We start from the raw sequence: 26136 nt of genomic DNA on the forward strand, positions 1-26136 counted from the left end.
GGCCAGATGTTCTCCATCCCACAATGATGCCAATGAAATAAAATAGAACTAAATAGCAATTAATTTTAAATCTTTAAAAATTCCTTGACAGCTAGATTGGACAAGTACAAAGATAGCCTTACATAATCTTGGGATGTCATATTTGATCAAATTAATCAGGGAAATAGCATTTTTGAATTGATAAAGGCTTTCAATCCTGCATATCATGAGTACTACCTTCCCAGTCCCTATGACTCTTTTCCACCCTATTATCCCCATTTCCCTTTGGTCCACAGCTCCCCTTATCCCAACCACTCCTTTAAGAAATAGAAGAGACACACTGAGGAAGATATTCTTCAGTTGAATAAAAGATGGAGCAGCTACCCTCAGAGCATATCATGTCTTACAAACATATTTTATAAAGCATCTTTAAGGGCTTTCCAGATTCTGGAGACAAAGAAGGGATGCCACGGAGAACTGGAGCTGGTTCCTTGTGTGGTCCTGAGTACAGTTATTTCTTAGGTGAGAAAAAAAGTTCTAGCCTACGAGTCCTGGATCTAGCCCATTACAATAAGTGTCACAATTTAGTTAGTGTGGAGTGCTAATCTGACTTTTTAAGAACAACTTTCAGTGAGTTGGCTGCAGGGGAGAATTTGGACCATTCTTAGGGATTCTTATTTAACCTCTTTGAGCCTCAGTTTTTTTAATTTGTAAAACAAAGTGACTGAACTAAATTGCTATACCTCCTTTGGACTATATTCAGCACTGATTCCTAGACACACCGCTTACTGAGGAGTAAAGCAATTTAAAACAAAATAGATACCTAGCCTCTCTAAATTCAATGAGGTAGAAAAAATTCCATCTTTTCCATACAGTATATGTTTAAAGGGTTATAAGAAGATAATCCTCACCTTTTGGTGTTGTAGTCTTCTTTGGAATGCCAAATTCTGAATCTGAGTCAGAGTTTACAGCCTCTACTACTTTCTTCTGTTTGGGGGCTCTCTTGGGCTTAGGGGCTGTATCTGAAGACGGTTTTCCTAGTAAGCAAATTTCCATTTCACAGGTCAATATACTTACCAACAAATCAAACTGAAGAGAGTCCTATATAAATGGAATTTCTCATAGCTGATTAGAAACTGAGTTGCCTGGCTGGGCGCAGTGGCTCACACCTGTAATCCCAGCACTTTGGGACGCCAAGTTGGGTGGATCACCTGAGATCAGCAGTTCAAGACCAGCCTGGCCAACATGGTGAAACCCCATCTCTACTAAAAATGCAAAAATTAGCTGGGCATGGTGGTGGGTGCCTGTAATCCCAGCTACTTGGGAGGCTGAGGCAGGAGAATCGCTTGAACCCAGAAGGTCACAGTGAGCTGAGATCACGCCACTGTACTCCAGGCTGGGCAACAAGAGCAAAACTCCATCTCGAAAAAAAAAAAAATTGAGTCGCCTTAATGAAATGGTTTCTCTCTGCTTGGCGGCAATGTAAAGGCAAACAATTTCTCATAGATGACAAAATGCTTTTTATTTAATTATGTATAATTTGCCCTTAGGTAATACAATTAAGACATTTTAAGGAAGAGCCATTAAAAATAAATTAAGCAGTAACTTTTAAATATAGTCATGACAAAAGAGTAGAATATTTGATAAATTAATTATAACCCAAGTATAACCACAGATTAAGTCCTTTTAGAATGTTTTAGAGAAAAAAAAATGTATGGGATCCTCAAATACAATGAATAGAAACCAACTCACTTCCATTCAAAAGCTGAAATCCAGAGTTGGCATTTTTATATGGAAAGAAATATAAAGTCCTAGATAAGTAGACAACAAATACAAGGCCTTTGCTTTGCTGAATTTTGAAAAATAGACCTTGTTTTACAGCTTTATCTGCAGTTCTATGTGAAAACTGATAAATCAGGCCAGTTGCAATGGCTCACACCTGTAATCCCAGCACTCTGGGAGGCCAAGGCAGGCGGATTACCTGGAGTCAGGAGTTTGAGACCAGCCTACCCAACATGGTGAAACCCCATCTCTACTAAAAATACAAAAAATTAGCCCAATGAGGTAGCGTGCGCCTGTAGTCCCAGCTACTTGGGACGATGAGGTAGGGGAATCGCTTTAACCCAGGCAAGGGAGGTTGCTGTGAGCCAAGATCATGCCACTCCACTCCAGCCTTGGCGATAGAGCAAGACTCTGTCTCAAAAAAAAAAAAAGAAAAAGAAAAAAAACTGATATATCACTTTTTGTGTAATTAAGAAAACCTAATTTGGAAGAAAATATATTAACTGTAGACTTTGTTTAAAAAAACAAACAAAAAACCTATGCTGATTCGATGGAAAATGTATCCCTGTCACAATTTGAGACACTACAAATAAGGCCCCTCATGAGCCAAGAGCAGGAGGAGCCCTAGGAAAGTGGCACCCATATTGTGTGGTTTTTCCCACCTGAGTCTTCATGACTATATCTACCACAAGAACCACAGGGCAGCTCCTGGCAGGGAGTATAAACTCAGCCAGGTGTTCTAGGAACCACTTTTTTTCCTTTGCTTGGAGTTACATGGCACTTTCAACTTACCAGACAAACAGGTCAGATATCTGAGTACTACAGCTGCCTTTCTGCTGTAAACTATTGGAACTACAGAATTTAACATATAATATATGCAATTTGGAGTTAAGGCAGACAATCCCACAGAGGGATGTCATGCATCCTCTTCTTGAAATGGTATTTTAATTGGAATTGTATTTTGTAAGGGAGACTAGAGGAAGGTCGAGGACTTGCTGGGGTCCCTGAAATCACGCCACACAGGCAGTCACCTATTCAACTTAGACAAGGCCAGTTCAGCTATTGAAGAAGGAAGCAAGTAGAATAGGTGCCATGATATTCTAGCCTTTTAGTCATGCTAAACTCATTAGGTTCAATATGGGTGAACAGTTCTATGAAGGAAACGGGGTATGTTTCAATAAGTAATATGGCTCCTAAGTTTTCAGGGTGTTTATAAGATGCTCATATGAAGATTATTTTAAAAAGATGTTGATTGTTCTGTTGTTATTTGAGATGGAGTCTCACTCTACCGTCCCGGCTGGAGTGCAGTGTTGCCATCTCAGCTCACTGCAACCTCTGCCTCCCGAGTTTCAAGCGATTCTTGTGCCTCAGCTTCCTGAGTAGCTGGGACTACAGGCATGCACGTGCCACCACACCAGGCTAATTTTTGTATTTTTAGTAGAGATGGGATTTCGCCATGTTGGCTAGGCTGGTCTCAAACTCCTGAACTCAAGTGATCTCCCTGCCTCGACCTCCCAAAGTTCTAGGGTTACAGGTATGAGCCACTGCACCCAGCCTGATTGTTTTTTTTTAAAAAAAGAGAAATTAGAGGGTCTATCTCAATTTGGGTTCCCCAGATTTGGGCCAATCTGCCTAATCCTAGAGTAAGGATTTAAGTATAAGTATTTATTTGAGAGGTAAAGGAAAGGGAGACAAAAATGAGACAACGAAGAGAAGGCAGCCAGTAATGGGTAAGTTATCAAGCCAATCATCACTCTAGGAGCTTAATTCCACAAGAAATTTTTGAGAGCCAGTGTGAAACACACATCTCACAGTTGGCTCACATGAGAGGCAAGGACACTGAGATATTTACAGAACAACTTTCCTCAATCCACTACTTAAAGGCAGCTGGGAGCAGGGGAGCGTTAATATTCCAGCACAGTGGCAAAGAGGAAGTCCTCAGGCAAAGAATGCAGACATTGCCCAATGTGCACTACGTGGTAAGGGCACTGGGACATGAGTAGGTCACCCAGTGTGTTGGCTACAGAGACTCTTATAGATAACCAATTTCTCAATATGGTTCCAGTGCAGTCAGAGTAAGCAGGACTTTTCAAAATTGTTCTACTACATTCAATGCATGTGTGTCTGTAATGAGGTTGTCTGTTGTGAATTTTTAAAATCCTTGAGGGAACAATCCATATTATTTACTTGCTATCTTAAGTAGCACACATCTCAATTAGATTTGTGGGGTTTTTTTAAGTGTCATCCTTCAAACACAAAGCACAAATACTGACCCCTTTCAGAAAGACCAAGGTACATATATCTTGGTACTAGTAAGAGATCCATTAATCAACTCAAAGTGTTTTGTGGCCAATCTAAGGCTATGAAAAAGAGAGAAGCTGCATGACTCACATAGAAAAAGAGGACCTCCACTGAACTGACCAATCCCTCCACATAAGGAGTGGAGTAATGATCAACAAAGATAACAGAAGCAGGCTACTAGCAAGACAAAATTTTAATCTCCATTACAACCTAACCACAAGGGAGCTTTTCTAGAAAGCTATCTTTAGATATCAATGCATGGGATTATTTTATAATTACAACAGCTTTAAAATGAAGTCTTAAAGAAATTTTATTAATTCCCTCACATGGTTAGAATTTTATTAATTCCCTCACATGGTTAGAAAACAAGAGAGGTTCTCCTTGTAAGCACTTATACTTCTTAATTGTTTTATGATAAAAAATGCAAATAGTTTCAAATTAAGTTACATTTCCTTTTACATTAACTATCTCTATGCAATGCTTAACTCAATCAAATATAAGTACATACCCTTTTTAGCAGCTACTGTTTTACTTGGAACTTTATCTATCTGTTTCAGACCAAATGATGGTGAAAAAACAGAAGCAGAATCTTCTTCATTACTGTCAAATTTAGCTGAATCTAAAAATTGCAAAGCCTTCTTTTAGTAAAGAGATATTATAAAGATCTCCCAGTAAACTTTGACTCTTAACTGATGACTTCTCTTTAGCTAGACAATTGATCTTATGTTACTATTATGTGACCAGATAATCCACAATATACAAACAGCAGAAAATAAAACGTATCAGTTATACACGAAAAATGTTAACTCTGTGGTGAAATAACACAGAAGTGCATAAAGTAGTAAAAATTAAAAGTACTAAATGTTAAATATTTAAAACATAACTGACCAATTCAAAAATACATGCTGACAATTTATTTTAAAATGAGATATGAAAATGTTCCACTGGATTATTTTAGTACCTACATAAATAATACTATTAACCATTTCAGGAATATCAGTAACAATGTTTACATCTAAAAGAACAGTAAGTATTCCTATTTTAAAATAAATTATTGAAGACTAATTCAAAAGGCAGACAGGCTTACCTTCAGTTTACTTTTGCATGCAAATTAGTTTAATCAATCCATTCTTCCCTAACACCATAGCACAAACTTTTAAAATAGCTACTTGGATGTAAATAAATATGTTTATACAACTCTTTTGTCACACTGTCAAAAATGAGTATCTATACATATAGAACATGTACCAAATATGTCTAAATGTATAGATGTGTGTATTAAAAAATGACAGTGAATAAATTAAATGACCTTAAAAATTCCATACAAAAAAAAATACAGGAAACAAAAAGTATATACACCAATTAAATGTGTTCTTATGAAGGTTTTAATCTCTCAGGTAACTAGGGTTTAGTAAAACCAATCTGCAATCATACTGGTGCCCTTACAGATTTAGAAAACTGTAGTATATACATTCACATTGCCATGAAAATCAAATTTCAAGCTTTCAAAATTTCATTATTTCTTGCCTCTCATTAAAACACTACACATACACTCACACCCATAAACAAAGATAAGCATTTGCGTGTCCACCTAAATGCTTCCATAATGCCTATTTTGACCAATGAGTTAGGAATCACCTCAGAAAAAGTAAAGAAATCTTATTATCTTGAGCAAAATATAAAAAGGAAGTTTCCTACTTGTAAAAAATTCTGAAGCTAAATCATGACCTAACGATTTATTTACTGTTTTCTCTCCACCACTAAAAGCAAAAGTACAGTAACTAATGAAAAGACTAAATGAACATACCATCTTCTGACTTCTGAGAATATGAAGGAAATGAAAAGAGATTTCCAAAATCCTGACTTTTTTTGTCATGCAAAGATTTTCTATTAGAAAGAAAAGAAACACCACAGAGGATACAATTTAAATATCTGACTTCAATCCTGATAAATTATATATAATACGTACTGCAGGATTATAATCACAGAACAAAACTTTAGTTTTCATTTCTTTCTCTGTTAAAGACAGGGTAATAAAACTCTCTCTTACGTGTAAAAGTGTGCAGACATATCCATGAGCCATGTGCACACACCATATATACACACAGACACCATACAAATCAATTATTTAATATAAAAAAGAATGGAAACTAAGCAATGGTTTAAAGTTATTCAAAATACTATTAAACCAAATTCTATAGTTGATAGAAATAACCATTCCAGAATTTAAGATCAGCAAACTATGGACAAAAACCCAAGGAGAAAGACAGAATCCCCATCACACCTGGCAACAATCCTATTTCTAATTCAAGACTACAGGTGGGCAATTATTTCAGGATCTGGTGAAGGCCAACTGTAATATGTGAGAAAATACTTTTTAAAAAATCGAAAATAGTTCACAAACCTCAAATCCCAGATGTGTTCACGCTTACCAAAAGCAAGAAAAATCTATCGAGGCCAAATTTAGGGAAGAAACAAACCACCCAATTCTAAGGACTTAGTAAGTTTTCTCAAAACCAGGGGTTGTCCAACTATATCCCATGGGCCTGCTGCCTATTTTTGTAAATAATACTTTATTGGAACATGGCTACACTCATTTATTTACGTATCATTTATGGCTGCTTTTTTACTAGAATGGCAGCATTAAGAAGATGTGACATAAACAATATGGCCCACAAAGCCTAAAACATTTACTATTGAGCCCTTTATGGAAAAAGTTTGCCAATCCTTCCTTTAAACTACAGCAACTGTGATGGGAACAGCTGCAATATTAACAAGATTGATTCCTTCATGAAGAAGACCTGGCCTAGAATAACAATTTCTTAGAAGAGCTCGCTATAATATCCGTGGCAAATGTTTACAACTAACTATACCACATCACTAAATAGCATTACTTACTCTGGAGTGGCTTTTGATTTGCCTGGTGAAAATGTATATTCATCTTTATCTAACCCATCTGAAGGAACAAATTCATCTTCCCCATCATTTGTTATGGGAGATGCTTTAACTTTCAATTCCTCTAAATCATTATTGTCATCATCATCATCATCAGCATCATCATCCTCTTCTTCTGAGAAATCAAATGTGTATTTAGGTCTTTCGGCTAGGAGGAAAAATAAAAATGAATGTTAAACTCAAATCCTAGCTTTATATACGTGAAATATTATTACTGATAAAGTGTTTAAAGTATATTCTGACCATCTCTAAAAATACTATAAGAAAAAAAGGCAAGCATTTACAGAATAAAAGCCAACAACTTTGGCCTTAGTTATTTGGTAGTGTTAATGTCTGTCTTACACTTTCCAGGAGGCTACCAGATAATACTGTGCATGTTAGGAGAGCATAAACTAATGTACTTATTGATATAGTTAATTAAAAACGCTAAGGAAAGTAGTCAATATGGCCTTGTCTCATACAGCCATTATACAAATGACAACGAATATAATGTCTCCCATATTTGCAATCACAAACAACAAATTTCACAGTTATTTTAAAAGTGCTAAACTTTCTTGTTTTTTGACACAGAGTCTTGTTCTGCTGCCTGGACAGGAAATGCAGTGGTATGACTGTAGCTCACTGCAGCCTCAAACTCCTGGGCTCAAGCAATCCTCACCCCTCAGCCTACTGAGTAGCTGGGACTACAGGTGTGCCACCATGCCTGGCTGATTTTTAAGAAAAAATTTTTTAGACACAGGGTCTTGCCATGTTACCCAGGCTGGTCTTGAACTCCTGATCTCAAGTGATCCTCCCTCCTCAGCCTCCCAAAGTGCTGAAATTACAGGTGTGAGTCACAGTACCAACACCTAAACTTTCTCTTAACTTTCTGGATAAAAACTTCTATCTTCTCTTCAGAGTTAGTTTTACTATGAAATAACAGAATAATTTTTTAGATGAATGAGAAAAGACAGGAGACATAAAGATCTCAATATATTCACAAAACAATAATACAATGCATAAAAAGATACCAATTATAGTGAAAGGCATATTGCTATAAAGCAAGTATGTTTGATTATAATTTCTAGCATGTATTATGGAATAAAATTTTTAAATTACTTGGATGTTACATAATTTTACACTTCACTTTTGATGTATGTAAATACAGTTTTAACGCATTTAATAAACAATTTTCATTTAACTTAAACTACTCATATTAAAGATTCACCTATATTATGCTACCTATGTACACTAGGGAAAGAAATTCAATCACCTGGTGATTACAGAACCAAAGAATTTAAGGTCTGATATATAATTAAAAATGTATCTCTCAGAAGTAAACACCCACAATGCTGTATCATTCATTTTAATAAATTAGGACAAATTTTCAAAGAACAAAATTTCAGAAGATTGTACAAAATAGAAAACTCACTAGATGTTAATAATGTCAACACTTCTCGTTAATGAAAATTCAGAAAGGATCAAATTATATTCTTATAAGTACTATATTACTATAATAGCAAAATGGGGTTTCGCAGTTCACCCATACCATTATCATTACCTAAAAGAGAGCTATGTACTCAGACTTCTAAAGCAGGAGGAAATTTTTTTATGATACAAGGGGTAGGAAACCAAACAAAAACAAAACCACAAAGCACTTCTAATATTAATAGATCTATCATTGCTGGTATTGTGGCAAGGTACATTTTTTCCCAAACATCTTCAAACTGTGGAAGGCATATAAACCAAACTTTATAATAAAAATCAGTAAGGAAACATGATTCACTTTAGAGAAATCTATGTCCAACTTTGCTAGAAAGACCATTCTATAAAGCATTTTTTTCTTCTTCCTAACTGTAACGTCTGAAATAGTAATGGCTTAGTACTTAAACAACACTGATAATACTAACAATACCAACGCATAGTCTAAACTATAATATACAGTAATATTAAATTACTGTTACTGTTAATATCAAGTTGTGTTACAATACCGGCTGCTCTCCTAAGCAAAGAATCTCTTGGAATAACCACAGGTTCTGTTTCTTCCAAGTCACTTTCTGACTTGGATTCATCATCTGACCAAGGATTCCGTTTCTTCACTTTCTTTGCACTAGGTTTACCAGATGATGTTGGTGTTTTTCTCACTCTGGTACCTAAAAGCAAAAGAATAGCAATAAAGTATGTACCCATATTGATACAAATGTCATTAGTAAAAATAAAATTGTTATAATGAAAAGTTCATTAAAAATAATAAATGTTTATTAAAATTGAAGGCATTATTTCAACTACAGAAAAAGAGCACAATCAAAAGAATCTAGTAATACTCTATACATATGGTTTTTCTCTCTCACCCACAAAACTATAATAATTTCTCACCAGGCTCCTTCTTCTCCCTTTTGGGTTTGGGGCCTTTATTTATAGGAGCTGACGGAATCAATGCCTCTTCTCCTGCACCTTCTACTGGCACTCCACTGAATTCTTCATCAAATTCCACTTTTACTGCTGTAGTATCAAGATCACCCTACATAATAAAAAGAAAATCAAACCACGAGTAAAAATAAAAACATCGCATATTTTAGAGATAGTTTCAATCAACAGATAGCTCCTCCAAATAAGGAAGTTTAAAAACTGTGATTCTGACGAGGTCCTAACAGCTGACTTTGATCAGACCATGTTTTACTTCACTTATCTATAGTAAATAATATTGCATATAACTCTAATTTTCTAGTACATTCAGTGAAATGACAGCTACTTAGAAGCAACCATAAAAAATAAGGCAGCTTTTGATTATCAGAGGGATTTCCAGACCACTAGCTAAAAGGTACCTGCAAAATAAGTTCCTATAGCTCAGGCAGGCCTTTATATACTATTAAAAAATCCTGTAATCCCAGCTAGTGGGGAGGCTGAGGCAGGAGGATTGCTTGAACCTGAGAGGTGGAGGTTGTGGTGAGTCGAGATCACACCATTGTACTCCAGCCTGGGCAACGAGAGGGAAACTCTGTCTCAAAAAAATAAAGATAAAAGTAAATTTTTTAAAAATCTTCAAATTATTGAAGGAAAATAAGTAACATGTGTCTTGCACTGCTAGACACTGTAAGGCAGACCCCAACCCTAAGACTATGGGGTAAAAAAACAAAAACAAAAAACACAGAGGCACACAACAAGCATGAGTCATTACAATACAAATAACAAACATAAAGGCTGGTAGAGCCGTGGCCCGAGGGGAGAAGTGAGAAACTCTGCTCAAGGCAGGGTCAAAAAAGTCTCCATGGAGAAGTACCTTTTCTGACTGAGTTCTAAAGGAATCATGTTAAGTTTGTCAGGCGAGAAGCAAGAAGGGAAGGGCATCCCAGGCAGAAGGCACAAAGTCATCTAACAGGAATTAAATGTTTACAGAATTAGGTTTTTAAACACAGGAAATAGTCTGCTAGAACTCAAGGAAAGGTGAGAAGAAAGTAGCCAGGAGGGGAAACACACAGAGGCATACAGGTGCTAACACTGTATACCAAGAATTTGTGCATAGTCAGTGGGGAGTCACTGAAGATTTTTAAGCATAACAATCAGACTGACTTTTTAGAATTTTCATTCTACTAGTAAAATATAGAACTTAAAGGAATGAAGTAGAAAGTGGTAGAAATCATGATTAAATGACTAGAAACTGAGAGAGTTAAGAGGACCACTTTAAAGTATCTCACAGAAAACACAGAATTCTACAGCAATGTCAAATGGGGACCAAGATAAGGGGGTGGATTTTGGAATTACTTAGTAGGCAGTCAATAGGATTTAGTTACTGATTAAATGAGGAAACTCCCAGGTTTTTGGCTTCTATCAGTGATGGCTGATAGTGTCATTAACTGGGAGAAGGCAAAGAACAGATTTTTAAATCAGGATAATGAGCCCAGTTTCAGACATGCTGAGTTTGATGGGCTTCATGCATTCAGGTGGCTATGAGCTTGGCACTCCTGAAAGCATTATAGCTTAGGAACAAAGATTTAGGGGCCATCAGTACGAATGGAATAAGCTCTAGGCATAGATGAGGTTACTTGAGGGGACCATTTAAGGTAGAGAGAAGAGTGCTGAGAAATGAATCTGACAAACGCCAACTGAAAAGAAGCCACTTTCCGAAGGAGACAGGCAAGAGTGTCTAGGTAAATGAACCTGTGTGAGGTGGGGAGCCAAGTAAGAGGAAAGCAGTATAGACCTGAGTTTATCACAACAGTAGAAGAAAGAGCCCACTCTGGTGTCAAAATGCACCTATGCTTCAAACATTAGCTCTGCACAGAGAACTCTCCAATCTCTAACTCTAGCTCTTTAGGCTAATTTTCCAAGCTCTAGTAAGAATGAGGCTATATTCCCACCTACTTGTTGGACACATCTAAACGTATACTTCCTGAATTCTAAAAATCAACCTGTCCAAAAACATTAGCCTCTCTAAGCCCAACAGGTACCCCATTTCCTCAGCTCTGAACATTTTTCTGATGTTTTCTTCTTCTGGCTAACTCCGGTCCATCCTGCTTGAGGTGAGGTCAATGTCATTTTTTTTTTTTTTTTTTTAATTTATTTATTATTATTATACTGTAAGTTGTAGGGTACATGTGCATAACGTGCAGGTTTGTTACATATGTATACTTGTGCCTTGTTGGTGTGCTGCACCCATCAACTCGTCATTTACATCAGGTATAACTCCCAATGCAATCCCTCCCCCCGCCCCCCTCCCCATGATAGGCCCCGGTGTGTGATGTTCCCCTTCCCGAGTCCAAGTGATCTCATTGTTCAGTTCCCACCTATGAGTGAGAACATGCGGTGTTTGGTTTTCTGTTCTTGTGATAGTTTGCTAAGAATGATGGATTCCAGCTGCATCCATGTCCCTACAAAGGACACAAACTCATCCTTTTTTATGGCTGCATAGTATTCCATGGTGTATATATGCCACATTTTCTTAATCCAATCTGTCACTGATGGACATTTGGGTTGATTCCAAGTCTTTGCTATTGTGAATAGTGCTGCAATAAACATACGTGTGCATGTGTCTTTATAGCAGCATAATTTATAATCCTTTGGGTATATACCCAGTAATGGGATGGCTGGGTCATATGGTACATCTAGTTCTAGATCCTTGAGGAATCGCCATACTGTTTTCCATAATGGTTGAACTAGTTTACAATCCCACCAACAGTGTAAAAGTGTTCCTATTTCTCCACATCCTCTCCAGCATCTGTTGTTTCCTGACTTTTTAATGATCGCCATTCTAACTGGTGTGAGATGGTATCTCATTGTGGTTTTGATTTGCATTTCTCTGATGGCCAGTGATGATGAGCATTTTTTCATGTGTTTGTTGGCTGTATGAATGTCTTCTTTTGAGAAATGTCTATTCATATCCTTTGCCCACTTTTTGATGGGGTTGTTTGTTTTTTTCTTGTAAATTTGTTGGAGTTCTTTGTAGGTTCTGGATATTAGCCCTTAGTCATTTTTTTCTTTAATCCTCAATAGCACTTATCAGTGACAATGACATAGGATGTGCTTAGTAGTTTAACTAAGGACAAAAACAAGTAAATAGTAAAAGATGACAGAGTACTTTGTAAGCCAAACAGACCCTTTCCCACTCTAAGTCTTCTTTAATGGATTATGATATAGAACTAAAGCTTATACTTTAAAGTTGATATACTCATGGTTGGGTTTTTGGGTTGTTTTTTTTTTCTTTTTGACTTCCAAGTTTTTTATTTTTATTTTAATTAATTAATTTATTTATTTATTTTTAGATGGGAAGGGGTTTCACTGTGTTTGCCAGGATGGTCTTGATCTCATGACCTTATGATCCACCTGCCTCGGCCTCCCAAAGTGCTGGGATTACAGGCGTGAGCCACTGCGCCCGGCCGGCTTCCAAGATTTTAACTTAGAAGGCAGCTGAGTGGAGTGTTTCTATTTCTCATTTTAAAAGCTGAATTACGTAGCTCTTTACAATATGTGATCTAGCTTTGAACAGTGGCAGTATCGTAGCCAATGAGGTTTATCCGAGGCGCAATTATTGCTAATACAATATGTGATCCTTTACCAATATGTTTTCCTTCTATAGATCAACTGCTGTCATAGAATGATTTCCTATTACCATTGAAATATATTTTGAATAAAACAAAGCATGCTTTAAACACGCATTAAAATTTTTAAAATTATATATATATTTCGTTATAGAGATGAGTCTATCAATGACAAGAGGTATGTCATACCTTCTTCTTCTTCAGCAACTTTTTGCTGGCATCTGCCTTCATAGCTGTAATTTCAGGAATTACTCTTCTGCCATAAGGTGAGGGCATTGTCTCTTCCAATTGGAGTTTCTTCACCTTAGGTTTGCCAACTTTACCTTTAATTGCTTTTCCAGACATTCCAGCCAGAATATCTTCTCGTTCTTGAGCTTCCACTTTCTAAAATATAATTATAAGGCAGCAGAAGAAACATAAACAACTTCTTAGAAAAGATAATCACTACTTCATAAAATATTGAAACAAATGTTATTCACTCAGTAAAGATGAAGCTTTCCTTTTAACTTATCTAATTCAAGATTAAATAATGAAAAAAAATAAAGAATTCTAAATCAGAAGACCTGGATTGTAATCCCAATTCATCTAACTAGTTTCCCATTTGTAATACGAGTGGACAATAGTGACTAAATAACCTAAGAAGTCTTTGCCAATTCTTGGATCCCGTGATATATTACGGAATCAAGACCTCTGATAACCTGGTATCATCAAAATCCTAGCAAATCATCTACAAAGGCAGTTCTGCTAAGAAGCATGAGGCTATTTTTTTCTGCTGCTTTAGTCATAACAGAAAATATGAAAAAAACTTCCTAAATGTAAACTCAGAAAGTATGAGAAATTAAAAATGAACTTAGGCAGGTCTATGTAATGATAAATGATGGTATAATCATGATTAATATCCTAGATTCTGCATTTACCAGAATTATTCCTTAAAATAGGCTTTGAAAGGCACAAGGAAAAAAAGACATTTCTTTAGATTTTTTTTAAAAGATCTTTGTAGCACAATAGTTTAATAGAAATTACCCAAGCTTTGAAATCAGACAGTTCTGGATTTCAACTGCACTTCCACTTACTAGTTATGTATCCTCAGGAAATAACAGAGGTCAGGTGCAGTGGCTCACACCTGTAACCCCAGCACTTTGGGAGGCTGAGGTGGGTGGATCACCTGAGCCCAGGAGTTTGGGACCAACCTAGGCAACATAACAAAACCTCATCTCTACACAGAATACAAAAATTAGACAGATGTGGTGGCACACATGTTCCAGCTCTTCGGTAGGCTAAGGTAGGAGGACTGCTTGAGCCTGAATGGTTGAGGCTGCAATGAGCCATGATTGTGCCACTGCACTCCAGCCTGGGCGACAGAGCAAGACCCTGTCTCAAACAAAACAAAACAAAACAAAAAAGCCAGATTACTTAGAGAGCATCCACCATGTGCTAGGTATTTTAAAAACCCTGTGATCCCCATTTTATAGATGAGGAAAGTGGGTGTCTGAGAGGATGAGTAATTCTATAATGATGTAATTCCTAAGAAAGTGACTTAACCTCTCTAAGCTTCAGGATCCTTATCTGTATAATAGGTTAATAATAATCTCATTCATTTGAGGTTGTGGTGAGGGTCACTCTAAGCATTACATAGAAGACTGTGCCAGTGTACAATAGATAGATATTCAATTAGTGTTATCATTGGACTTTAAATGATACAAAGAGACATGAAATTTAAGTCTAAATCTTTTAAGATGTTAAAAATAAATACATCCAGAATTTAAGTTGTTTGGACCTATTTCATTAATTGTCAAATAGTTGTTTGGACCTATTTCATTAATTGTCAAATAATAAACTAAGATGAAAAATTAAACGTGAAACAGTATTTTTTGCTAGGGTTGTTTTGAATGACGACTTTTCAATAGTGAGGAAATTTACAGGCATAACCACAAAAGTTTCCTGTGTTTCACTATATTAGTGATCAAATGTAAAGCAATATCAGGATATCAATAATATTAGGAATAATTTTTCTTTTAATATATGATGGCTTCATTTTTAATGAATAATTTTTAAATAAATTATAACCCAGCAGGAAAAAATGTGCAAAAAAATTTAATGAACAATATATGGAAAGCACAAATCAAGGAAGACTCACATTGCACCACTTGAAAGATCGTTGAGGGACCCTAGAAAAATAGCACTAAAAAATTCTAAACTCTTTTAGGTAACTAATTTACCACACTTGTTCTTACGAGCTCTAATTCTGACTTAGACCATCGAAGTAAAAGTAGAACATGTATACGATAAATCAACAAAGCAACTTTAAAAAAAAAAGTAGTATGAGTAATAAATGGTATTTTACATTTTGCTACTCAAAAATCACATATTCATAATGTTACCATTAATTCTAATATTTTAAGCGAGCAATTTTAGAAAAGGTGTACTTTTTATATCTTATCTCTACATTTTTATTTTTTAAATTAGAATTCTACTTGGAAAAAACTGTTATGACAATCAAATATTGAAATATCTGTTATAAATGTAAAGAGACTATCATTCTCTACTCCTAAAACCAAAGTACTTACATTCAATTATACACACATATTAGCCTTACTTCTTTCCAGGAAAACATTAAACTGAATCAATTTTTAATCTAAAAATGAGTTAACAATTTTTAACTAATTGAAAGTATATTAAATTTATTCTAAATTTCAACCTCATAGCATTTAAATTCCTCCATACAAGAAGTTGTTTATAACTTCACATAACCAGAAGCTTAATCCTAACTCAACTTATAAACACATTAACCTTCACAGAGTTAAAGAAAACTTTAAGATCACTTAAAAGAATTTCATTCTTGTTCACAAACATTACTTTTCCAAATAAATTTTGAGAGAGACTTAACCTACATCCAGTTCTTCAACAAACGCTGCTAAATCTTCTTTCCAAAGATCTGAAGGAGATTTTCTTTTAAGATCATTGACCTCTCGCCCCTATAATAAAAAAGTACAGTTTAAACATTCAATAGTTTTAAAACGTATGAAGGATAAATCAAAATACTTATTTTTGGAAAAAGAAAAAGATACAGATAACACTGAAATAGTTGCAAACTATTTAACCCACAAAAGTTCATACTTTTGCATCTCTCTGTTTAATCAGTTCTTCAACTTTTTCTTTAGTAAGAGACCACAGAGACATATTTAAAATATAATTAAAATCTGGGCCTGAAGGAGTTCCTGAATCGGAGGAACTATCATCATGCTGGTTTTGTGTTTCATCCTCTTCTGCTGCCTGTAAAAAATAACAAACTGTATATTAAAGTCTTATATAGTATCAAATTAATGTTGAATTTTATTGAATAATTAGTTTAAAATTCTACAAGTGCTACACTATAAATGCTACATCTTCAGGATGGTGGGGTTATTTTAGATTACCTATAAAAATATATTTCCTTATAAAAAGTTTAAAATTTTCTAAAGACGCACAATAAGATCTTCAGAAGGAATGGTAAACGCTATCCCTATTTATTCAGGAATCTGATGAAAAATTAACTGATTTCCTCAGGTACTAAGTAACAAAATGACAGGATACCACATTTTAAAGTTAATAGAGTAGAATTAATGTTTTATCATTGCATCTTGTCAGATTTTTATACTGGTGAGTGAATGAACAATCTGAAATACAAAATAAATACCAGTTGTGAAAATTATTTTGCAGTTATTAATAAATATGTTAAGGTACATTCACTCACTGAGGGTGAATTCTTAATAAAAATTCTCTAAAGCCAGAATATTCATGTCTGGACTCAGAGAAAGTCCACTTAAGAATTTAAGAGTTGGTGAGTTAGAGTAAGAATTTCGTCAGGGTTTTGCTGAAATTTTATTCATCAGGCCCTTGTCTACAGAAACAGCTGCAACAAAAAAATTATCTTGTGCTAATATTAAATTTCAAAATACAATGAATTCAATAAAAGTTATTTTAGGTGATATCACCTTTAAATTTTTTAAAATAACAACTGCCATTAAACAAAATTTTATCTAAGTTGTTTAAGATGATTGAGTTAACCATGACACTCCATAAAGCAAAAAGTTCACTTTTGGTAACCAAAAAAGGAAAAAAAAAAAAAACCTTTATAATTAAAATTTGCAAGCAAAACAATGTGTATACACAAAGTACAGTTTAAATGTACTTCATAAATAAGATAAAAATTAAAATTGCAAAGCAAGATGTTTCATTATATAAACAAAAACTGTAAATTTGATTAAGCCACATTAGCCAAATAAGGAATGCTGTTGTTGAGTTGATAGATGATTAGTAAGTACCTAGATAACTTACAACAAATAATTCTACACTTTTGAAAAATTCTTCATGAAACAGCTCGTTTCTATGGAGTATTCAGGTTGTTAGACAACTATAAAAATATTACTAGGATGCAACAAAATCCTGTTTAGACTCACATTTTGGAAGTCTATTTGATCTAGGTTTCGACTGCACCCAAAGTATTATTAATAAGTGTTCTATGAATATGTGTATCTATCACTGTTAACAGAAATATAACTAAGGACACTTCCAGAAATTAAAAAAAAAATAAACTGCAAGTTCTAATGACAAAATTCCATTATGCTTTATAAAAAACTTTAATCTTCTAATTAACTACTTTATAATTCTCTCTTCTCCAACTCTGTATAACAGGACACTCTTGTAAGAGCAGTTCCTTTTGTTACCTGAACTCCCCAAAATGTACACATGGTCAAGATGCTGAAAAAATTCTGATGGTGGTAACGCAATAACTGAAATCAAGCTAGGCTTTATCCATAAATTCTACTTCCACCAGAAGGACATTCTGAAACTGTAGAAATCTTTAGCTTTTAAGACTAAGCATTAAAAATTCATCAGCTTACTATTACTTTTTTTTTTTAAAAAAGTATAGCTTAAACCAACAGTGATACAGAAGGGTGAGTGTTGTAGAAACCGTAATTTGGGGTTTAACAATACAATAAAACACATTAAGAGGAAAACAAAGGGCTTCAATCATCTTAATTCTGAATGCGCCCATCTTGTCCTACCGAATTTTCTTCAAATAATGAATAAGCCTATTATCTTACTATGTAATTGCTATTCTATATAACTTACTCTAATTTTACTCACTTTAATACATGGTTTTTATTGACTTCAAACTGAAAAATGTAAACAAAAGCAATATTTCAATGTAGTTTGATGAAACATATAAAAACATTATGATTGAGAACTCAAGTACAGGGAAGTTTAAAGGTTCAAGTTATGTCACATAATTATAACTATTTTTTAAAGATGTTAATGTTATCAGAATCATATAAGCACAGATAATCTAATATCCAAAAAATTAATCATTCAACTTTTCTTCCTCTTCTGTAATAAATTTCTGTTCTCAATCACAACGTTGTACTGTTGTTTACATTTTTCTTTTAGTTATACAAAACATCAAAAAGCTAATTGAGGGGAATCTCAAAGTTTCAACATTCCATTCATTTAACTATTATTACTATTTTGTGATCTGCAATGGCCAACTTGCTTAATAAACATCAGACATTTAATCTGAAGTTCTAGGGTTTAAATATCTGGCCAAAAATCTAAGAATGAAGCAGAGCTTGGTGTTTGATAAATACTGTCTATAATAATTAACATTTTGTCTCTTGTCCTCCCAGTATTAACCAAAACCAGATCAAGTGAGTGGTGACTGGATGCCATACTGTGAACATAGTCTGATTCCCAGATAATATACATGTACCTCATAAAAACCACCACCACACCACCTTTTAGTGGCAGACTCATGAAAAAAGGTCAAGGAGACTGAGCTACCTTCTCACACCTGGAGTCATTTCTCCAGGCTCTGGTTGAGTCACACTGGCCAAGTGCTTTGTGGTGGGTGTGTACTATAAATTCCTGTACTGTATCTGTTCTGTGGATAAACAGAAGATTTCAGTCTCTAAACAGACAACTCAGCACCTTTAGTAGTACTAAATTTAAAATTTAGGGGTTGAATTTTTGTTTGTTTTGGAAGTTGCTTTTAAAAGCTTCTCTGAATGTCTTTTTCTGCAAATGATTACCTTTTCTTGTGCTTCTTTCCAGGCTTTCACTGGGTCAGATTCATAACCTCTCTGGACTAACATTTGAATCAAATCTTTCTTTGACCTATTCTCTATGTGAGGGAAAAATAAAGTTAGGATCAAGATAAGAGATTCAATTTGTATTTGCTTATATTCTACTGATAAAAATGTCTTCTATTAATAAAGTTTTTTTCCATTTTAACTAATGTTCAAATTTTTAAAGGTTGTATCTTACCTATAGTAATTTTCCCTTGTATCTTCTCTAAAATGAAACGGGCTTGATTGTTAAGCTTTGTAGATTCTGCTCCCAGCATTCCCACAAGCCACTCCTTACGTAAACCATAATAACTTAATCGTAAATCAAAGAATTCTTTCAGAATGTCTTGCACAGTTTCATATTTCTTCAGACATCCCATATGATCAAAGAGTACCTAAACGAAACACATATATTTTGCAGATCATATAGATCTGTACTGGTATTTTAACTTACATAGCATCTACAAAATTTAAAATAACCATAATATATAACCATAATGCATGTATATGAACACAGACTACCCCTAAAAACCATTAAACAGAACTAAAACTATTAAGCACATTTCTGTAAATATTCCTTTGGTGACTGCAAGCTGATCAATTCTCATGACGACGAAAGTATTTAAAATAGGAATAATTTTGAAAGACAAAAATAGGCCTTAAAAAAAGGGCTCTTAAAGTAGCCATAAAACCACCTAAAAAATGATTTTTCCCCAAACTGAAAACATACCTATTCTATTGCTAAGCTTAAAAATGTTAAAGTTTTTCCTCCCCCATATATTCTGTGTATATGCATTTGTCCCCTTTCTCTCTCTCTTTTATATCTGCTGTAATCCAGTCACCCAAACTCCCTATCCTTTTTCTTTCTTCCATCAGCCTTTCTCAGCAGACTATGGCACTTTTTCTCAGCCACTGTACCATTGCTGAACTTTTTTTACTTTTTTAAATCTAAAAGGTAATTTGGAATGGAACTTGAAGAATCACACACTTAAAGTTTCTACCTTCCTCCCCAGTTGTACAAAGATAAATGTACAAGTTTAATAAAGCAGATTAGAGCTATGAGTACTCTACAGTTAAAATGCTAATAGAGATGGGCATAAAGTACACAAAGGCCCTCCAATAACCACTCTCATAACTTTTAGTCAATGTGTGTGAAGGTGTGTGTATCCTGTGTATTCAAACCCAGATGCATAAACACAGAGTTGAGAGTAAGGGTAGTGGACAATACTAGAAGAAAGGAACGTGGCCCTAGAATCTTCGGCAAAAAATGCCTTCAGGCTTACTATAGCCACTCTCATTATGAAACCAATTATAATAATCTGACTTACACCATGCAAGAAAGATTAAATTAATAGTAAATCTAATAAATTACCATGGAATTACAAGTAAGAGTAGTTTGAAGTTTAAAAACTTTATGCAGTCCAGCAGCTTCTGCTTGCGCTAGTTTCTCTTCAGTCATTTTCACCACAAATTTCACAGTTGTGTCAGTATGATACTCTTTATAATCAGAAATTAATGCTGGTGTTTTATCTGTTCCATTTAGCATAGGTTCTAAAACCTGTTCTTTGTATACCTATAAAAGATTTAAAAATAAGTGATTCTTTTCATGACACACTCTCATGTTCTCATACTACAAGTCATACAGTCTTTTGAAAATTCTCAACTCTCATGGGGAATTAAAAAGGAAACCCTGATCTCTATCCTCTCCTATCCAATCAGTATAGAAGGCAATATATGGGGATCTTGGTGGTAGGAAAAGACGTAAGTAGTAATGGTGCTGACCCACTCATACTCTAAAGGGCAAGATAAAGGCTGAGTATGAAAAGGATGACATCAACTAGCTTTTAGATTTGTAAAGTTGATACTGACATGAATTTACTGACCACATTTATAAGAATTAAAAACACTACGTCATATTCTACTCCTTTTATTCTAAGATAAATACAAAGATAATAGTCTATAAAAGCCTTACCTAACATAAGTCATACTACACTACTTAGATATAAATACTATTTAAATATTCAAAGCACAAATTCAACTGAAGGGTAAAAGAAGCTACAGGAATTTTTTTAACACTACACATGCTTAGGACAAACAATGGTGGAATCATCCTTACCAGAAAAAATTGCTTAATACACTGCCCTTCCCACAGGCAAATCACATATTTACACTGACCTGTGTCCAAGTTCTAACTGGAAGCTCTGTAATTTCTACTGTGTTTCTGTCCACTACAAATATTTCACCACTGACTGCATACTGGTTTTGACCAAGTTCTTGAATCGTCCCTTTAAAGTTTTTGTAGTTTGGAAGCTGTAGAGAAAAATGTAAATAGCATTGACTTCTCTCTTGAGTACCAGTACCATGAGTCTATGGTCTAACATTGACAGATTAATGTACCTCAAACAGAATTTCTCATCCTCAATTGTCCCTTTCCAACTCATCAATTGATCTTAAACTCATAGCTTCTGTTAATATAACCTGAACATCCTCCAATCTCAAAATGTTAGTATCATCTTTCCTAGTCTTCCTGGAACAGTACTTTCTTTCAGCCTACTTCCCCTACACCTACTTCTCCCCTAGATCAATATCCTTTAAATTCAAACTCCTTGGGCCTCACATTGAAAGCATTCTATAGTCTGAACCCAACCTGGCTTTCAATTTTTTCTCTAATGACTTGTCTTACAAAACCACTACTCTTCTCCCACATTTTGTTTGACTATTTTGAATATTCTCACTTTCACTCTATCCACAAGTCCTGACACATATTCAGGCCCAACCCCATTCATCATTCATCTACATAAATCTTATTCATCCTTCCCAACTGAATTATAAGTCATCTCTCCCTCTTCTAAGTTTTCGTTTGTTTGAGACAGGGTCCCTACTTTGCCACCCAGGCTGGAGCGCAGTGGCGCGATATTGGCTCATTGCAGCCTCAACAACCTGGGCTCAAGCGATCCTCCCACCTCAGCCTCCCAAGTAGCTGGGGTTACAGGTGCGTGCCACCATGTCCAGCTAATTTTTGTATTTTTGTAGAGACAGGGTTTTGTTATGTTGCCCAGGCTGGCCTTGAACTCCTGAGCTAGTGATCTGCCCAGCTCAGCCTCCCAAAGTGCTGGGATTATAGACATGAGTCACTGCACCTGGCCTATTCTAAAATTCTTACTCAATATTATCATTAAGAAACTGAATATATAGGAAGGGCATAGTGGCTCATGCCTGTAATCCCAGCACTCTGGGAAGCCAAAGCAGGCGGATCACCTGAGGCCAGGAGTTCGAGACCAGCCTGGCCAACACAGTGAAACCCCGTCTCTACTAAAAATACAAAAATTAGCCAGACATGGTGACGCACACCTGTGGCCCCACCTACTCAGGAGGCTGAGGCAGCAGAATCGCTTGAACCTGGGAGGTGGAGGTTGCAGTGACCTAAGATCACACCACTGTACTCCAGCCTGGGTGACAGAGTGATACTCTGTCTCAAAAAAAAAAAAAAAGAAAAAAGAAATTGAGCACATAGCATAGGATATTTTTTCTGGCATACTGAGCAACTATCAGTATCGTTGGTCACTGTTAAATTTCAGGCCTTGATGCTTCAATGTCTCGTCTTGACAACTGTCTAACTTTCCGAAGACAAAAACTATAGCTCTTTATCTCACCACTTTGCACAGTTTCATACACATAGTAGGCACATAAGCAGCATTTATTGATCAAATACACTATCTTAGCAATCTAAAATCCATTAAAAAATTCAAAACCATTTCAGTAACACACTATCATTAAAAATTTGATGCTTATGTTAGAAATATTTTAAAGTACTTTAAAATATTTAAGAGAAAAAGCAGAATATATGTCTTATTGTTAAAGAATAACTTTCATTTTAAAATACAAAAATGAAATAAAACTTGGAAAAATACATCAAAATATTGTCTCTATATAGCGGGATTATGGATTTTTTCCTCTTTCCTTATCTATATTTTCTACAATAAGCATTATCATTTTGGTAATACAAACACACTTTTCTCCAGGTAATTTTAAATCATGGGGAGAAAGGAAGGACATTTTTTGAGGACATTTTTCTTGGAGGTCTGAGCAGAGTGAATGATACAAGAAAAGAACATTAAAAAAAATGGGGATTTTTTTTTTTTTTTGAGACGGAGTTTCATTCTGTTGCGCAGGCTGGAGTACAGTGGCACAATCTTGGCTCACTGCAACCTCCACCTCTCAGGTTCAAGTGATTCTCGTGCCTCAGCCTCCCAAGTAGCTGGGATGATAGGCGCCCACCAGCACGCCCGGCTAATTTTTGTATTTTTAGTAAAGACAGAGTTCTGCCTGGTTTGGCCAGGCTGGCCTAGAACTCCTGACCTCAGATGATACACCCACCTCGGCCGCCCAAAGTGCTAGGATCACAGGCGTGAGCCACCGCGCCCAAGCAACACCTAATTTTTTTTGTATTTTTAGTAGAGACGGTTTCCCAATGTTGGTCAGTCTGGTCTGGAACTCCTGACCTCAGGTGATCCACACGTCTTGGCCTAGGCCTTGGCCTCCCAAAGTGCCAGGATTACAGGTGTGAGTAACCACGCCCAGCCTTGCGGATATATTTAAAATATATACAATGTAGTTTTTATCTTTTTACAAATGGTACACTAATGAATACAATGTGTTTTTAAGCATCCTTACAAACTAATAAGAGGTGGTAGTTTGAGAACAGAAACAAAGTTACATATAATTTTATCAGAAAAGGATTGTTTTCTATTAATATATGGTTTAGAGGTTTGAAAACCTGGAATATGAGGTGTTTCTAAATTTAAATAGTTTCTCCCCATGAAACTTACCTCCAGAACTCATTCCAAAGTTTATACCTTTTACTGTAGGCACATATCAAATTATACCCTAATTAGGTCTTTATGGTCTACAATATGTTCTAAAATAAAAATACTCCATTACTTTTCTAAAATGATTGGACTTTGTAGCTTACCCATTGTCATTTGTTAAATAAACAATAAGTTCAAAATAATTACCATGGGATGAGGATCCAAGCCATCTAGCATTCGTCTGACATTGTTCACAATTTCCCTAGCATCATAGTTGGGTAGTTTACAAGCCCATCCAGTACCAATGCCCTCAGCACCATTTATTAAAACCATGGGAATTATGGGAATATACCACTCAGGCTCTACACGCTGATTATCATCATAAAGGAACTTAAGCAGGTTGTCATCCACGGCAGGAAAAAGTAGCCTTGCTAAAGAGCTAATGAAAAAAAAAGAAGCAAATGAAAAAATGTCATGGCTTTGCGAAAGAAACTTTATACATAATTGAAAACTTCACATTGCAAAAATAAATCTTTTAAAGAGAATGCATTTTCAGTAATGTTGATTACGTTTACTTAACAATAAAATCTGCCTAACTGTATTATCAAATGCATCTTTCTCTCAGTTACAAGCCCAGAATAAAATAGTCCTATTTTACTTAGGTACTTACTTACCTGACTTCTTTAATATTGATAACTTTTTAAGAATTTCCTATTACTCTGAATAAAGCATATAACCCATCTTCAGCCTAAAGAGTGAAGTTAGTGAGAAAAACACCCTGCATTCATTAGGACTGATTTCACCAATTAATTCATAAAAATTAAGGTCAATTGACTTCATTCTATTTGTGGTCAAATAATTTGGAACATTCACCTTCTAAGTAGAATAACCAAACAATCACATCTCTCCACAGCTATAATTCCATCAATCATTTAGTCAGTTGGTTCCAAATCAAATCAAACTTTATACCATTGTATCAGTAAATATTTACCTTAACATTGTGAAAATATAACGAGGGCTTGCAGCATCTTTGCCACCATGAAGCCGAGTTCCAAACTGACCAATAGGCTGAAGCAAGTTAATGTTGTTACTTCCCACAAAGTTCTGAGCCAAATTCACAATAGTCATCATCAATGCTTGCTATACAACAGAAGGCGGCAGAACATAACATTAATGTTCTAAATTTTCTATAATTATTCCCCAACTTGTATTAAAATCCAAGTGAAGAATAAAAGCTTTAGAATCTCACTAATCTGTATATTCTGTTCTTAACTCTTTTACATTTCTGAAGACTTTACTAAAGGAAAAATACTGCGTGTAATTATCATTCTTCAAGACAATAATTACAGTTCTCAAAGGATTCCAATCTTAATGCTTACTTCTCCATGATGATAAGCCGACATCTCAGCAACAGATCCAGCCAACTGGGCAACTTTTACTTCACGTTTATCATTCCTCTTGAAACAGGTAAATAAAACTTTCCGCTGGCCAGGTTTAAAGCCTATTTTTAAAAGAGTTCTTTTAAAATGTTACTTCAAGATACAATTGTAACAATTCAGGGAAATAAAGCAAAAATACAATTTGCTTTTCAAGAATACCAGTAAAATTGTTACTTGAGATTCTGTACCAAAGTGAGTATATATTAACACATTTGTTTTGTTTTGTTTTTTTCCCCAGAAAGCTATCTGCAGGTACACACTAAGATGTTTTCATGCCATCTCCATATATTCCAAAAGTGAACTGCTAACTGAAAGACAACATTCTGGCCTTAAAGAATCACCCAGTGGCACCAAACTCTTTTAACAGTAGTTTCCAAACACTCATACAACCAAAATGCCATTTGTAGCTAACTAAACTGCCAGCATGCCATCAAGGATCCTGAAATCTATTCTAATTATCCCACTCAGGAAAACCCTTATAAAAAGAGGTTTATTGTGGTAGTGAAGAATAAAGGCTTTAGAATCTCACTAATCTGTATATTCTTCTCAACTTGGTCATTTACCATGTGACTAAGCAAATAACTAGTAAGTCTGTGTCCTTATCCAAGTAATAGAAATAATTACTTTCCTAATACAGTTATCATAAGGATTGCATGAAACAATGTGGGCAAATCACTCTGCTTTCTTATCATTCTTCTTGCTCTAGGCCAAGTTTGTCCAACCCATGGCCCATGGGCTGCATGTGGCCCAACAC

General features: G+C 35.2%; 1 protein-coding gene and 1 pseudogene across 2 annotated transcripts in view; one reads left to right on the forward strand and one right to left on the reverse strand.

Annotated features, from left to right (window-relative positions):
* Positions 1-26136, reverse strand: part of TOP2B (DNA topoisomerase II beta) — a 67722-nt gene that overhangs the window by 2297 nt on the left and 39289 nt on the right. For both annotated transcript variants that reach the window (XM_025374721.1, XM_025374722.1), the window contains exons 19-34: positions 25323-25444; positions 24935-25083; positions 24151-24382; positions 21311-21445; positions 20508-20708; positions 19335-19530; positions 19100-19191; positions 16149-16304; positions 15923-16006; positions 13221-13415; positions 9373-9517; positions 8988-9149; positions 6961-7165; positions 5870-5949; positions 4571-4681; positions 891-1016 (exon numbers count right to left, since the gene is read on the reverse strand). In XM_025374721.1, coding sequence (XP_025230506.1) covers positions 891-1016; positions 4571-4681; positions 5870-5949; positions 6961-7165; positions 8988-9149; positions 9373-9517; positions 13221-13415; positions 15923-16006; positions 16149-16304; positions 19100-19191; positions 19335-19530; positions 20508-20708; positions 21311-21445; positions 24151-24382; positions 24935-25083; positions 25323-25444 — 2391 coding nt within the window. The remainder of the gene's footprint in view (positions 1-890; positions 1017-4570; positions 4682-5869; positions 5950-6960; positions 7166-8987; positions 9150-9372; positions 9518-13220; positions 13416-15922; positions 16007-16148; positions 16305-19099; positions 19192-19334; positions 19531-20507; positions 20709-21310; positions 21446-24150; positions 24383-24934; positions 25084-25322; positions 25445-26136) is intronic.
* On the forward strand, positions 12968-13096 carry LOC112619796 (annotated as a pseudogene).

This window comes from Theropithecus gelada, chromosome 2 (genome assembly GCF_003255815.1).
Source record: "Theropithecus gelada isolate Dixy chromosome 2, Tgel_1.0, whole genome shotgun sequence".
Classification (NCBI taxonomy): Eukaryota; Metazoa; Chordata; class Mammalia; order Primates; family Cercopithecidae; genus Theropithecus; species Theropithecus gelada.